The sequence below is a fragment of the Tyto alba genome, unplaced genomic scaffold, assembly GCF_018691265.1.
Source record: "Tyto alba isolate M040663 unplaced genomic scaffold, T.alba_DEE_v4.0 Super-Scaffold_10, whole genome shotgun sequence".
Taxonomy (NCBI): domain Eukaryota; kingdom Metazoa; phylum Chordata; class Aves; order Strigiformes; family Tytonidae; genus Tyto; species Tyto alba.
In genome coordinates, this window is record NW_024881262.1 from 16431301 (window position 1) to 16448350 (window position 17050).

Below are 17050 nucleotides of genomic sequence, written 5' to 3' on the forward strand. Positions count from 1 at the left end.
CTTGATATTTCTTACAGAATCATTACAAGATTGCTATTTTGATTCCTTTTCTCCCAGTTCAGTTAAATGCAAAAAGAGCAGATTGCTGAACAGTTGTTGTTTTAAAGGTTGTATTTTTCTATTAATTCATGCACAACAGTCACCTTGTGGCATAGCTATGGCAAACCTACCATCAGCAGACAAATGAGAGAAGCCTGCTCCGCAGCGCGCTGTGCGACCTGGGTGCTGTCAGCACGGGGACTGACTGGCGAGCCAGCCGGCCAGCGCTGCTGATGCCGGGATGCTGGTGCAGTATTTCAACATGATTGCAGACGTCTTTCAAGGGGAGGAGTTAATGTAGACACGAGCTGAAGCAAGACGCCCCGCAAACCAAAGTTCAAGGTGAGACCCACACTAGACAGTAGCTGATGTAAGAAATTGATTTTTTTTTTTCTTTTTATAGTGCAAAAAGCAATACTGGGTAGAAATATGTAATTTGGAGCTCCTTATTGCACCCGGTCACAGTCTGATGTCTGATACTTACACTTATGCTCAGCATTCCTCTCTGTACTAAAGGCAAGTCTAGGAAGGGGAAGAAGGCTATATAATTTCCTATAAAAAATTTAGAGTAACAGTGTGTTCTAATGCTGGTGACAAATGTTGCTTTGAGGAAATGAAATTTAAAATGGAAATGGGCATTAATGGTCACCCATCTTTAGCAGCAGGGAAGCTTAGGCATTGCTTGGTGAGGGTTTGGGTGTGTTTCATGATGCCTGCATACTCTCCTTAACCTGCCTGCTGGGTGGCACAGCACATCCCTGGATGCTTGGATCTCAGTAAGGGCAGTTGAGGAGGCACTTAGCTCTCTTGCTTGAACTTGTCAAGACTGTGAGGACAAGGGTAGAGGCAGTTCCTGCTTACCTGGGGGAGCCAAGAGCGATACAGTGGGGAAGGGCAGCATTATCTTTTCCTGACTGAGTAGAAGGGCAAACATCTTGCACCAAGTTTACAGGGAAATTTTTCGAGCAGCTAGGAACAGGACAAGAAATCAAGCAGATTTTCCTAGTATTTTGAATTTTGTTGCTGTTTCCTGATCTTCTCTTGATGCCTCTGACTGCTAGCAAAGGTGGTTTTTGTGAAACCATTGCCATACTCTGGCTGTGGTGTCTGTGAAAAATAGAAGATTGAATAGGCTTCAGAAAAGCAGCACTTATGCTGAGCCATAAGGTATCTTTGCTCTGTTGATTCACCTGGTCGACTATTACTATATGCTTTCTGGAGGAAAATCTGTGTGTTGGCTCTGTGGTCTGTGAGGCAATGATGTCAGTCCATGGATAGGTTCCCTACAGGCAGCAGTAGTTTGCAATAGCCATTAACTGCAGTGGCTGTACATCAGCTTAATGGGGATGGATCCCTGTGCGTTTGGAGAAGTGGTAGTTATGGAAAAGATGTGATGTAACTTTTCTTTAAGGAAAAAAGGAGGGTTCTAGATGTATAAATTCCTCTAGCCAAGCACTGCTTGCCCTAACCTGAATAGTCCCATTGGTTTTAATGGGTCCATGCAACCTTGAGCATTCTGAGGATTTGAACATCAGTTTTCATAAGCTTTATACCATGGGATGGAACAAGTATATTTTACAGGTAGAGGGAAAACATGTATGTGCACTCAGTTTGTTTGTGGATTTTTTTTTTTTTTTTTTGTCAAATACCTGTGGATGTGTTGCAGATGTCCAGCACATTCATACAGAGGAAGGAAGTACACTCTACCTTAGTGCTCAGACTCCAAACAATAGAGTAAATGTAGGCAGTGATCCCCTGGAGCCTTCTGCAGGGAGCAGTGGCAGCGAGCTCAGTGTCTTGGCAGAATTCCCCTTTGGGTGCTGCTGTTCTGCTTCCTGAAGTCCTTAAGACTCAGCTGTATATATTTCTTTAAGTGTTTGTCCTGATTTCTTGAGTAGTTTTTCCTGCGCACTTCTAAGTAACACCAAAGTAATAGCTGCATTTCTGACTGGATAAATATGATTAAGTCTTCTTTTCCTGAAGTCCTTAGTGAAGCTGTTTTTAATCATGGCTGAAGCAGATTTTGATCAATAGGTATTTATTTAAAAAAAAAAAAAAAAAAAAAAAAGCCAAACATTCAGATTAAAGAAATTATTAAATACATAGTTTTACTTGCATTGGCATAGGTCCTTACAAGACTATTGTTTACAAATACTGAAGAAATAGTTAGGGTAGGAGGGTACATTGTAAAAGATACGAAAATTTGTGAGAGAAATGGAAAAACATAAAATGTATTTCAAGCCAGATTTTATTTATTTCTATTACCTATTTACTTTAATTTTGTAAATAATGCCAGAAAATTAGTTCTTTGGGGCAGAACTGCTCCAGGGAAATGTTTATTTCATGAGCAGCAGGATAATGAAACCTGGCTCCTGCAGATGGGTGGACCTGCCTGTGTCACTGCGGTGGCTCTTGCCTAAGAGTCTGTGCCACAGCACCAGCAGCTCCCAGCACAGCCAGGCTGTCCTGTCCCAGAGCCCCCGACGCTGTGGGGCTGACTAGGACTGCTCCCATGTTACAGGTACAGGGTATAGCATGGACAGGCTGTGCCGGTGTCTGTGTGTTCCTCCAGATCAGCAAGTGAGCTGCTTGGACTTCTCAAAAATGCTTTCTAAATGTTTGAAACACCTTCATTCAGCAGACATATATATATATATATAAATATATATTTAGTGTGTTTTGATGTACTATATTTACTTTATGCATTGACATGGTTTTCTGGGAGGTAAAGCAAATCTTTATTAATTTTTAAAGGTAGATGAGTGCCATCTCATCTGAGTTTTCATCTGTCATTTTCAAAGTTAGGTTTAATATATTTATCCAGAGCTTTCTCTGTCTTTTATTCTTCTTTGCTTAGGCTTTGTATTTGCTCTCTAGGTTAGATCTGCTCCAAAGAAGCACGACTTTGACAGGGAGAAAGGAAACAAAAACTTTTAGTCATTCTTAATCTTTATTTCCTGTGATGTCAAACTTCTTCCCAGTCCAGAAAGATTTGTTTAGTGCCCATTTTTCAGCAACCAAAGTTTTTGTCTGTGGGCTGCCCTCTCCCTTCACCTGGTATTTCCAGCGGGGAGTACAGCAGGGACTGGCTGCTAGGTTGGGCTGTGCTGCCACCACACCCAGGGGCTTAAGCAGGCAAACTGGAAAGCTTCACATAAATTTTTACATGTTCCCTAGGTAGACCTGAGGCCCTTGCATTTGCTAATATAGTCAATAAAAATCAGCTTTCATATAATTTTGTTTTGTTTTGTGAGGGGTTTTCTGTATTCCTCCTTAAGAGAATCTGCATCAGCGTCTTTCTGAACTGTAAACTCTGGAATTAAATCTGCTCAGACATGATTCTACAGACCATTTCAAACCAACAGGACTTGCAGTAGCAAAGACAACAGAAAATGGTTCCCAACACCTCACTCTGCTCTGCTGGGCTCTGTGCATGGGCTCTGCCATTTTTGCAGCCATGCATCATATCTGTCTGCAGATTGCATGTGTGTGATGATCTCCATGGTGACTTGGGCACTCGAGGCAGAAATATGAGCTGCTAAGTCAAGGTTACCCTCCCTCCTCCTCCTCCTTTTTTTCCTCTCAGTGCAATGCGGGTGATCATGTGTTACGTTTTGGTATGGATAGTTCTTGTCTGAAGCAAAGCACAGCCAGTCTGGTTTAATTCTCCAAATCCAGTTTAAACACCTCAGAAGGACCAGCAGAGCCCTGCATGGGGGGTGTGTGTGTGTGTGGGGGGGGTGTTTGCAGGGGTGGGGGGTTTACAGGATCATTTTCTGGATCTGGGTGCAGTTGTGATATCCCTTGTAAGGGAGGCTGATGCTACATGGATGGAATACAGTGAGAAATCCAAGGTAGCTTTTCTTTCTCTATGCATGGGAAATGTTGACAGGGGGCCGGCAGTAGGGAAATGCAGGTAATTAGCTCCTCTGTCTTTACTGGATACCTTGAAGAAATGGAAACATAAATATTGAATTATAAAGATAGAATTTGTGTAGTCTCAGAATATATGCATACATTATAAAGCAGAATTTTAGGTCTAATGTGTTCAGTTAGCCAGTGGGCACATTGAAGTTTTGCCTCTCTGTATTCACAAAACACTTTTTCCTCTTTCCATTGGTGCAAACGACTTGAAATGAATCATGTTTTTCTTGTTTGTTAGCATCATCTCCCCCTGTTGTCCATCGACATAAAATGCAGTGTTCTGGAACATGAGAAAGGCAATACATTTCCTCCAGTTCTTTGTAAGCTGATATGAAGTAGACAGACATCTTCTGAAGTTTTGTGCATGCTGTGCTCTTTTTTTCTTTGCTGCAACAAGAAAAGCCTTTTCTTTTAACCTGGCTTCCTTTGAAGAAGTAACTCAGGAAGCTTCATGGCCTCTCAAGGTAAGTGCATCTATAGTCTGTATTTTTAGATCATGTTTACAGAAAACTACAGTCTTATACATTTCCAGCAATCAGCAGTCTAATGAAATGAGAGTTTCAGGCTAAAACCACATCAGCCAAAGCACAGTTGTTTTGGCTTCCTTTAATTTTTCAGCATTCAAGAGGCTCCTAAGGAGACTAAAATCTATACTAGAATGTTACTTGAATAAAATGTTATAAAATGTTAGCATCTGCATTCAATCAGAAAATTTAGTGTTTGTATCTTTGTGCTTAAATCTGTCAGTACAGAATGTGTGGAAAGAGCAGATACTGAGCCAAGGGTACTACTATTTTTGCACACTTCTTTCTTATTCCACTTCAAAAATATCAGATCAGCAAATGCTTTTCACTTTCAAAACTGGCCAGAGTCCTGATAACCACATAGGGAAAATAAATATCTGATGAATAACTGAATTTAATCACATTACTCCTATCTGGGTTCATCTTTGTCACATATTGTCTTTTAGCAGCAGCTGGTTGGGTAGTCAGGGCTATAGGCAAACCTTGCAGCATGCTGATCTCACCAGCCTTCTAAATTAATTTCCTCCATGCTTTCAAATACTTAAAAAACAGATTTGTGTCCTTCTGTTTAGTTTGCTTAAAGTGACTGCAACTCCACAGAGGTCACTCTGTTGTGACGTAGAGGCAGATGTTGGGCCAGGGAGTTTCAGCAATGTCTATTTATGTTTGCCGAATGTTTACCGCTCTTTCTTGTCCCCAAAATACTCAAGACATTCTGCATTTACAGCACTAAAAGGTACACAGCATCATGCAGGATTTACAGCATTGTTTTAGTCTTGCAATATACTTTTTTTTTTTTTTTTAAAATGTTGCTTATCTTTAGCCATATAAAAGAGATCTGGCTTTGTATATTTTTAATATACAGTAGTTAACAGAACCAGCAAAATAGTAATGGTGTGAAATATGGTTTTCATAATGAAGGAACCTGATAATATACTTCTTTTAGGAACAGGTAACTCTACAAATTATTTTTGTAGCATACAGAATGCTTACTGTATTGTATAGTAACTTTTAAGTTTTCCCATACCATAAATGAAATGGGAGACATCCATAAAAATAGACAGTGTCAGAGTAGCTCCGATTGTCATCCATATTTAATGTACTTACTGTTTGATTTTTGTACAGCTATAAATTTGACAGGTAGAACGGCAATTTGTTGTCTTTTTTTCTCTTTATTATTCAAGAATAACACTAACACTCGGCCACTTCATGGCATTTCATGTAACAACAAGAGTTATGGCAGTAAAAGAACCCTGTGAGGTAAAATGATGCAGAAGAGCATATAAAATATTTATTACAAAGTTATACATTTTTAAAAGCCAGCTACAAATTCAAAGAGGTTATTTCTTCTTCCTGTGGTCTCAGACTTTGAAAGAAAGCAGTGGCTGCAAAGACAAATTAAGATCAAAATATGGTTAAACAATGAATCAGCCACAGTGAGTTCAAATAATGCTGAAGTATCTCATTTAAACTCACAACAGCAAAAGAGAGCTTCAGATTTAGAGCCCAGATTCCTTCTGGACCTCAACCCCCATTGTGCCTAAGTATTGTCACACATGAGATAAAAATGATCAGTTTGGGGACTGCTTTACTGCTGAAGCGCAGGGGCTCAGCTTAGTACAAGGGTTTGCCATTTATATGCAGAGAGCTTCAGCTTGCTGTTTGTTGTTCTGGCAGCGCCAGTGTTACTGAAGTCTGTGGAAAGATGCTCATAGTAAAACCAGTAGGAGTCTGTAGAGAGTCAAATGGCTAAGGCGGTCACTCTGCTGGGGGAGACGGTGCCTGTGCGTATGAAGGGGTTTGGGCACACAGGCGCCTGTAACAGGAGATGCTCTTGTTACCTTCACAGCGCCAGCCAAAGTAACCATCACTGTGTCCTAAAGGATGTATTTGCAATAGCAAACCAGAAAACACAGCTTAACGACATCTGATCTTTTCATTAAAATAATAATAAATAATACACTGTAAGAGGCTGTGTAGACTTTGGTACCAGGGTTGTAACATGCAGCTTGTGGAATCTGAAATTCCTGGAAAGGTTATCTCTAATTAAGAGAAAATATGCATGCCTCAAGATGTTAGAAAGCATCTTGCTAGAATCAAGCCCTCATGATCTCGGTGTGCATTAGCATGCACGGAGAAACCTGAGCTGAGGAGCTTGTGGCTGCCCTGTCCAGACCAGCTCCAGACTTCTCAGACTGAGTGGATTAGGTACCCTCCAAGACCACATCTGCTGGCTTAGCTTCATCTACAGTGACTCTACTTGGCATACCCTAAGACTGCTTTATAAAGTGAATCAGAGTGCTCGAAGTGTGGAACCATCAGGAGATCCTCACTCCAGATCTGAACTAAAATGCTGATATAGTCACAGGTAGAACGTGGCATAATTGTTCCAGTTTTTATCCAAGCAGCTAGCTACTGTTTGTTTCTGTTCATTTTTATTTTTTTTTCTTTTTTTCCCACAGAATCTCAGGGACAAGCCAACCCAATCTTTAGAGATTACCTCCCTGGTTCTTCTGACCTTCCTGAACAGAATAAGCCTGTTGAATCAACAAATCTCTGGAAACAAACGTCACACACTCAGAATTTGCCACCTGGTCTGGAGTACCTGAACCAGGTCCTGAATCTTTCCAAATGTTAGAATTGTTTTGTTTTCCTTGTAGACTTCTTTGATCCCTTGAGGGATGGGGTTGTTTGATATTTTTTTTTTTTTTCCTTGGGGGGAGAGGCAGATGGAGAGGCTTTTTTGTTGTTTGATATTACTATGAAATAAGGAGTGTAGGAATGACAAGCTCTTCCTTCATTGCTGCTATTCATTTTTATAGAAATCTACTTGTTCATGCAGCCCTCCTTGCACCAAAACAATGGTTTTATTTCCTCTAGGACTTTTTCTAGGTCATAGTATTACTCCTCTCATTGTCCCCCAAGTTTCCTTCCAGCTTCTTTAAAGCTAACCCTCAGGGAAATGTCTATCAAACTCCAGCTGGCCTCAAAAAGACTAAAACAGGCAGTGTGTGAAGGAATTGTCGCTCCTTATAACCCATCCTTTGAGGAACACAAAGGCCTTCTGAGAAAACCCCTTCTGCCAAGGACAGTGCTATTCAGGTTGGAGGTAAGGTCCTGGGGAGGCAAGCTGCCAAGGAGACAACTTTGTGAGCGTAAGCCTGGGTGGCTGCAAACCCGACCCCACTCTGTGTTTGGTCATGGGACATGAAAGCGCTAGTGCCTGAGAGGGAAATGCCTGGAAATGGAAGCAGACAAGGGAAGGCAGGGAAGGGGAAAGGAATGCAGAAATCTTTTCTGTCCTACTGGTGAAAGTGTGGCTGTCTGTCTTCCTCTCTGAATCCTCTCAGCTCCTGGAGCTCAGCCCAGCAACGGTCTGCAGCTCTGCTCCAGAAGTTTAATCTCTTCCTGCATTTTTTTTTTTTTTTTGCTGTGAGGGTCACTCCCTACAATTGCTTTGACACTGACTCCAGTTTACATTTCACACATGGCTGGATTCTGCCACTCATATATGCTGAGTAACATGTCACACACCCTGAATGGTATGGGCAGGGACAGAATCGGGCTCCCAGTGTAGTCAGGTTGTGATTCTGATACACATTTCTGCCGTGTTTGTATTTTGGTGGTGCTGGGAAATGTTTATTTCACTTGAGGACTGTATTTTAAATACACATTTCTGGAAGTTTTATACAGAAGAAGAAATTGAATATATTTTATATTTAGAGATAAGTTACCCAGATAGTTTATGAAACTGGGAGATCCTTCAGCAACAATCTTTCATGTGGAGTTATGACTTTCATTTCATGGTGCCCATGCACAAAATGATATGTGTTGTCAATTACATGAGCATTTGCTCAGACTGTGGGAGCTATGTTTTTTAGTCTAAAAGTGATTATGATAGTAAATACTTGGCAGGTTACACATTCAGTCTCCTGTATGAACGTGAATTATACCTCAGATTTACTTATACAGTGTGGGCAAGCAAATTCTATTACTCCATTTATAGAAGCTTTACATCTGACATAAAGACAAAAGAGTAAGTCACTGTCAGAACTATAACTAGAACTCAAGATCCCATTCATGCTAGTTCTCAGCCCAATAACCACGTCTGTGCTGCAGCCCTCACTATTCTCAGTGTTCTCTGCGGTCTGAAAAGTGGGAATCATGTACAATGTTGATTATTGGCATATTCCCACACCTAGAGTTTCTGTTCATTGCAGAACAGTTTGGTGTGTGATGATGAAGTCATACTGGCTGTGTGACTAATGAAACCGGCTCATACAGGATATATTGGAGCAGAAGGGAGATCCGATCAGCAGGGAGAGGACTGCCTGCAGAATGGATGTGGGGTTCACAGCTGCCAGGGTGATCCCTTGGGATTTATCCTGATGGACTAAGGGATTTTCACATAATGAAATCCTCAAATTAATGAAGTTTCTAGCAGAACTGGGAGGTTTTGATGCTGTTGGGAAGACTGGAATGCTGTATATCCTTGTAGTTATGTGTGTATTGGGGAAAGGTGGGTCCAAATTGAAACAGGCACAGACAGGTGCTACTGGAGGGACATGGGGAATAGAGAACCTGCTTTAAAACAAGACTTCAATTGTTTAATCTTTAGACTAAAAAGACACTACCAGAGAGGGAACCATAACAGAGTACCTAAAAGAATAAACAACCTATGGGGAAAAAAAGAGACTTATAGAATGATATTACCAGAAGAAAGACTGTATAGAAAGTGGTTATAGAATAAATACAGAAAAAAAAAGTAGAAATTAGGTTCTGGGATTATCTGCAGCAGGAGTGGGAAAGATAGCTGGATAGATTTGAGAAAGCTGAATATCTTTCTTAATAAAACCATGATGTGGTTGACTCTGAAACAAGGATCCAAAATTAGTGAATCTCAGAGAGATCTCTACAGTCTTATTCTAAATAGCAACTCAAGAACACAACATATAGTGTTGGAGGAGAGGAAAAGAAAATATTTGTCCTCTATGTTAAGGCCAGACAGCAATATTTCACCCTGCAAATACACACCCGGAGTCAGTCAGGCTGAAGAGCAATTCGCTCGGCTGTTCAACGTGCACCAGAGAAGGGCAATAAACAGCTTCTGCCTTGGCAAACAGATTACTTTCTGTAACTATCACAGAAGTGACACTCTAAACAATTTTGTACAAAAGAGTTTGCCAAACCTTATTATTATCTTCCAGTTTACAGCCATAGTTTGAGGAATTGTCCAGCATCCTTCACAAAAATTGAGGGAACCTTTTCCCATAGCAAGAATAGACAGATGAGACCTCAGAGAAGAATTTTCCAAGTAGCTCAACAGCATCTTATGCCACCTTTCAGGCTCAACCAATTTTGTCAAAAGCTTCTTAGTTTGGAATTGGTTAGAATGATCAGATGTAAACTTAATGCCCACAAGCTGAATACTGAGAATTAGCTCTGTATACAGAATTTCAACATATCTGAGCTCAAGAGGACTCAAACCTTTGTAAACCAAAGGGCTTTAGATGTTTTCAAATGAAAGTGCAGAATACCCTTGATCCACAAGTGCGCCAATAAAAGATGCATCAGAATAGCTGCCTTGTAGAAACCAGTGAAAGGTAAAACAAATCTAACAAATGGTACTGACATGTTGTCTCAACGTTGTTTATACATTGTTCACAATAAACCCATGCGCACAGTAAAATCACTCAAGGCTTTTAATAGTTTAGGCTCATTAGTTTTCTTTTCCCTGTGAAAGTCTATGTGGGGCAAAGAAATCCATATTAAAATTAATACTAAAATACTAAAATAGCCTTACCATCTTTAACTTGTTTATTCTTTTTTCATTAGCAGAGCACTTCCCATGAGCTCTAAGAGTTCACATCTCTTGTGAAACCTAAGCAACAAACAGCAAAGGTTCTTGGGAGAAAATTTTTAAGTCCAAATATTTTTTATTATTTCAATTACTGGCATGCACATTTCAGAGATTAATGAAAGGGATAAAGAAGATTCTCTTTTACCATCTTTTCTTTGCAGCCTGAACTAGCTGCAGGAGATTACTAGAATTGACAAATGGCTGCAACAGTTTGAATACGTAACAGGCACGATTTATCAATTGTAAAATATACAGACGCTGGAGAGCTGTGACATGCTGGTCTCAGAAGGTTGCTGTGTGCTTTCTGTCTGCAGCTGTGAGTAATGGCAAAATCCTGTGCCAAGCATTTGCCCATCAGGAATTTAAGGAAAAGAGATTAGCAAAGACTAAACTATCACATAAAACAGGCATAAAAAGTCACATAAAACTGAAAGGTAGACTGAAATTAAGTCTTGCTGGTTTTATAATACTAATGACTGTTCTCTAAAAAAGAATAATGTTGGAAGGACGATAAGCACAGCAAAGCTGGGTATCACGGCAAACAGTTTTTCTCCTGCATTTGTAATCAGCTCACAGGGGAAGACAGTTTCAGCCAGCCAAGGGTTTCTCTGGGAAGCTGCTGTTTTTTTCATTCTGGCACCCTGGCGTGACCATTTGCCAGGTTTAGGGTGCAGAACTGCTGGTGTCTGAGATCAGAGCACTGAAGCTTATGTGTGACATCATTGGCATCACCCGATTGCGTTGCTGGGTTGCTCCAGTGGGCTCTTTGGGTTGTGGCTACAGCACATTTTGAGCTTGAACCCCATCTTACTCCTGCACTGCCACGGTGCCCAGCACTAACTGTAGCTTTGGGGTAAGGGGCTTCCCCTCTGACAAAACTGGGAGGGAGAAACAGGAATGAGAATTGGGTCCTGCTTCTCACATACATCTTTCCATTGCTGTTGTCTTCCTCATTCCTGCAGTGAAGATTAGTTTTCTTCAAATGTGTGCATGGATTACATGACCACAGCACCCAGTGTCACACTCTTCAGTCATCATTTCAGAGAGATGTCTAAAGTGTAACTTGAGATAGCCCTCAGGCACTCAGTTTGTACATCTCTGGAAGGAAAGAAATACTAGTAATAGGGAGGTGAGCAATAAAAATAGACAGGTGATCACTGACAGCCCCAGACCTTTCCAATACCTATCTTCTTGTTTTTTGTTTTTTTTTTTTGTTTTTTTTTTTTTTTTTTTTAAAACAGCTGGACCGGATAATTATTCATCAGCAAGTGGAGCTTCTTGAAGGTATGCTGCAATCCTTGTTGCTCTTTAACAGTTCTGGCACACAGATGTCTCCAAAAGTCTTCCAAGTCTTGCCCCCACCTTGTTGGAGTCATTGCGAAGCCTCCTGCTAACCTTGCATCAGGCCTGCAACATGGCGTTAGTGTGTTGAAAGCTCACTTTCTTTATGCCTGTTTTACGGCAAACCAATGAGGAGAGAAAGATTACATGGAGTAATCTCTACACTAGTCCTAAATCCTCTCCCTCAGACACCTCCCTTTCAAGGTCATTAAAGTTTAATCATTTATCAAATCCATGGAAAAAATGTATTGTCTTTAACCATAATCAACATGCTACAAGAAACAAAGCAAATAAAGGAAGGTCAGAAGATACAAAATGAAACATAAGAATTTCTATTTACATAGTTCTTCAGAATTTCAAAGTATTGAACAAGTATTGAGTTCTGCAAGTAAAACATCTTTTAATGTATTTCTCCCATTTAAAACGTTTTCAGCCTGATTCTTGGATACATCACTGGGTGAAGGTTTTGTCACTGAAGTGGGACAGCCTCATACTGTTACTTTTCACAGATGATGAATTAAGAAAAAAGCACAAACCAAAACTCAGGATCTGAATTCTGTTCTGTGATATGTACTTTGGTGTACAGCAAATCAAAGTCTTTGAACTAAATTTTCCTTCAAAATATGGACATGACATTATTATTTCCTTATAATTGTATATTTTCTTTGTGTCATTATTTCAAAACAATTTTTTAAACAGTCTCTGTTCCGTAGATTCTTATATACTAATATATATATACTAACATTATACTAAGGCAATTTTCTACTTGTTTTGCTTTATTAGCCATACTTGGCACAGAGACCTCCAGCAAATATGAGATAAAAAACCATTTGGGACAAAGAGTTTACTTTGCAGTAGAAGAAAATGATTGCTTTGATCGTAACTTGTGTTCGCCTATAAGGTCTTTCACCATAAGTATTGCTGATAACACGGGCCGGGAAGTGATTAGAGTGAAGAGACCCCTGAGATGCAACAGCTGCTGGTGCCCCTGCTTCCTGCAAGAGGTGAGCAAATCCTAATTGCCTTTTGTCCGAGCATCTTGCTGTATGTGCAGAGCATTAATGAAGCCTCTTGCAAGGGTGGCAGGAAGGAATTCACACCCTTGGTGTTTGATGGTACCGATGTCTGTCCAGTCACATAATACCTCAAAACACTGCTTGCCCTGACACAGACTAATGTCTGTTAGTGCTGCAGGTGGAAATCACCCACTGTACTCCCAGAGTGTGAAGGCTGGAAAATCCCTGGAGGCCATTAGTGCGTGCAGGGACGACTGGGAAGCAGCTCCCCGAGGAGGCTGATGCTTTGCTCCATGGCTCTGCCTCTTCAGGGCCATATATCTCTGGGAAAGTGCAGAACTTGGAAATAAGCTGCTTTGAATGAAAAATGCAGTTCCCATAGAGCATCAGATCTTTTCTCCTTATTTTTAACTCTCCTTTATTCAGACATCTTTCTTGTTTTATAACAATGTTTTATAGGTTAATTCATCTACCTACTTTCTCAGTACTGAATCAGGATTTAGAAAAGAAGGTCTTTTGATAGCACAGTTACTGTATGAAAAAGTTTATAGAATACTGGTGTCAATAACAAAAGCTTTTCACAGTGTATGGCTTTTATCAAATCTTATATGTAAGATGTTAGCTTCTGGTGCAGCTTTTGAGCTTGATATTGTCCACTATATTTATAAACACCATTAGAGAGCCTTGGAATATCCAGTTTAGTTTGATAAAATTATATGTAATTATAGTCACTAAATAAATATTTTGTCATTATATAAACAATATACAATTATGCACAAATATGCTAATATAAAATTAGTTAATTTGTTTGTTTGTTTGTTTCCTTTTGTTTGCTAGTTAGAAGTTCAGTCCCCACCAGGTACAGTAGCTGGGTACGTTGTACAGAATTGGGACCCTTTTCTGCCAAAGTTTACTATACAGAATGAAAGTAAAGAAGATGTACTAAAAATAATTGGCCCGTGTGCAACTTGTGGCTGTTTTGAAGATGTTGACTTTGAGGTATGTTTCTCAAACATATTAAGAATTTTAAAGTTTTACTACTTTGAATAAATTTCTCACTCAAAATTCTGTTATTCTGCCCTTAAATATATTATGTACATTGCTATAATCATGGAACAGAAATACAACAATGCACAGGAGTTCCTGACTTGTACACTCAGATTCCTACAGATGTCTTCTGGACAGGAGTGACAATTCATTCAAGTAAATAAACATGACACTAAGTGAAATCCTGGTCCTCTGCAGTCCATGAGCTCTCAGCCACTGATTTTGATAAGCTCAGGGTTTCATCCCACAGACATTCGCCATTACCTGACACACAGTCCCTGTGGGTTTGAATCTGCTGCCTTCATTACTCTCAGATTGAGAAACACAGGCAGCATTACTGTCCAGTTTGTCTACATGCATTTGACAACAGTCATCAGGAGAAAAATAATCCTGAGGAGCCATTGAGTTATTTAAGGGATGAGAGAGAGAATGGGAGATGCTGGAAGAAACCCTGGACAAAGTTTTCTGATGTGAACAAAGCACTTTGCGTTAGTTAAGGAATCATAAAAGAGCTGCTATGTGGTTGATTCGTTAGCCAAATCAGAAGACTTCAATGGGTACTGTCTGAAATTTCAGTGTACTGTGAGAAACATGCAGATGGCTACATGATTGAGAACATACCTGTCAGTTGTAGGGGACAGTGGTCCACAGCAGTAGTACTGCTGTGACTTGGAGCATATCAGAAACACAAGACAGGAAAAAAATTTGTTGTGAAGGAAGAGCAAAAGTGGTATAAAGTTTTGCAATTGCTTTCCTCTACTTTTCCATCAGCTCTAAGGATGTTAATGTTTCCAAACCTGAGACCCTTTCTTGTGTGCCATTCCTAAAGGCAAAACTGACACTAATAGAGCATCTCAATGATAACAATAAAAGAACCACCTGATAGCTATAGCATACTCTGTGTGTCAGGGCACAGTCATTAATTCTGTGGCAATATAATCACTGTGTACTTGATTCATTTACATTTAGGAGTATTCCTATTTTATATTTGTGCAGGTAAAAGCTCTCAATGAGATGTCAACGATTGGCAAAATTTCCAAGTACTGGTCTGGATTTGTAAACGATGTCTTTACCAACACTGCCAACTTTGGGATCCAGGTCCCTGTAGATCTTGATGTGAGAATTAAAGCCGTAATGATTGGTGCTTGTTTCCTCATTGTAAGTATGCAAAACAAAGATGTAAACCTATAGAGGTGGGCAGACTGGGACCAAAGTGGCCTTTGCTATCAGCTGTGATCTTTCAAAGGCATACCTGCAGTGAAAAGCCTAACTTGCCACCTTGAAGATAAATTAACTGAAAACCTTTCAATTTTTCTGTCTGCTTTTGTTTTTTTCTTATTTGCTGAACATCTTTAGGTTCCCAAATTTTTGTTTATTAAACTGTTTAAATAATATTCCACATGTAGTTTGATATCTTGCATGGCAGTACTGAATATCAACGTACATGTCAAACCTACCAAACTCCCCCAAACCCATTAGCTGTTGTATTTAAACGGTTGTATGAACCAGAACAAGACTTATGTTATTTGTAATGGTAATTTCAAACCCTGAGTGTCACTTCAATAGTTCTGTTGACTGCTGGATATAAGATGTTCAGGTCATATGAAATTTCCTACAAAAATTCCCATGTGAAGATAATAATAAGATAAGAATTATATGAAAAGGAGAATACTCACCATTAGGGGTAAGGATGAAGTTAAGATGGATGTTTTCTAGAATTGCAGTTTGATATTTGTGTGTACCTCTTTTGCCAACACTAATACGTTAATATCAACATGAAATTATTTCAAAATCATCTGTGATATGTACATCAGAGAATATGAAACAAAAGGACAAAACTATTTAAATTATTCACTGGAAAGTGTTTGCTTTAAAATAGCAATAATGACTCAGAAATTTTGCTTTTATTAGGATAGAAATGTAACTCTCATGACACTTAAGATTTTTGGATTGTCCTCCAAAACTCCTGTTGCTCTGTGGCAGAGTAATAGAAAATGATTGACTGAACTAATGACTTCACGTAACAAATCCTACAAGTAAGACTTTTGATAGTAATCATTGCATTTTTGTACCTTCCATAACATTCACAGTTTGTTTATTTGTAGGACTTAATGTTCTTTGAAAAATCTTTGGATGGATTATAACAAGATAACAGAAACAATAAAATATGCAGAATGTGTTTCAGTAAGTAAAAATGAACATAAATTGATCTTCTTGCTTTGAAGACTAATACATTAGATACTTTCTAATTCTTTTTCATTTTCTTACAGAATTCCCTTGAGCTATGGACATGATTTTGAACTGCAAAAATCCTTGTTCCTTATAGGAAAAGATAGGGAGTTAATGATATTGTTTATTAAAATATGTCTCATGTAAATAATAATTTCTCATTTACATTTTATATGTGTTGTAGCTAAACATACACTTTTCACACAGGGCACTGTTGCTTTGCAACGGTGCTATATTCTTCTTTTGCTTTTGATGTTCCTGCATGGGAAATCATGAAAGAATAGATGAAGGCTTGCAATGTCACTGATGAAAGTCTATGTTTAGAGAAGCCTTTCATGTTTTGCAAGTGCTGGTACCAGTTAGTAACCACATGAGGGTGTGTTCTGGGGATTTTGCTTTTGCATAATTTTCGAAGTAGTTTTCTGATTTGTTATTTAATTAATAACAACAAACTGAGATTGAAAGTCACAAATATAAAGATGTCACCCAATGGGAAGTTCAAGATATTATCTGTTTCAGTGAGTTGAAAGAAGGGAAGTTATGTTTGCTAGTAAATTAATTTTATGTCAAAGATTTGTTTAACGAGTGGCAGCCAGAAATCAAGTTTCCAGCACTAGACTTGGGAGTGTAAACTCTATTCAGAAAATCTGGACTTCCACTATTTTTGTTGAAGGCAGGCCATAAGGTTTGAGAGATGGTCCTCTGTGTTACAGGCACACAAATCACTTCACTTTGAACTATCCAGTGTTAATGAATCTTGCTCCCATCCACTCAAGACTTTCTTTAGAAGGTTTGTTCCTCTTTATAATCTCTAGTGGTTGATAGCTTTTCGTTCAGACTTGCCTGAGGCCACTCTAGAACAGAATTATATTATTTTCCTTTGGCAAACTCAGGTGTTTTCTATGATAGGGCTGTGCAATAGGAGGGTTTTCTATTCCAGGTAGCAGTTTTACATAGTTGTTCATTCCTGCAGTCACACCTCATCATAGAATAGAATAATAGAATAGTTTGGGTTGGAAGGCACCTTAAAGGTCATCTAGTTCCAACCCCCCTGCCATGGACAGGGATCC

The 17050-nt window shown here is 39.3% G+C and overlaps 1 protein-coding gene across 1 annotated transcript; it reads left to right on the plus strand.

The window, feature by feature from the left end:
• The first annotated feature begins 297 nt into the window (after positions 1-297).
• PLSCR5 (phospholipid scramblase family member 5) lies at positions 298-16128 on the plus strand. Its single transcript, XM_033005448.2, has 9 exons — positions 298-381; positions 4202-4427; positions 6950-7101; positions 11589-11631; positions 12472-12692; positions 13542-13703; positions 14748-14909; positions 15857-15935; positions 16022-16128. Exons 2-8 carry the CDS (start codon positions 4415-4417, stop codon positions 15893-15895), a joined length of 792 nt encoding a protein of 263 aa, XP_032861339.1. The 5' UTR covers positions 298-381; positions 4202-4414; the 3' UTR covers positions 15896-15935; positions 16022-16128.
• Positions 16129-17050: the final 922 nt, after the last annotated feature.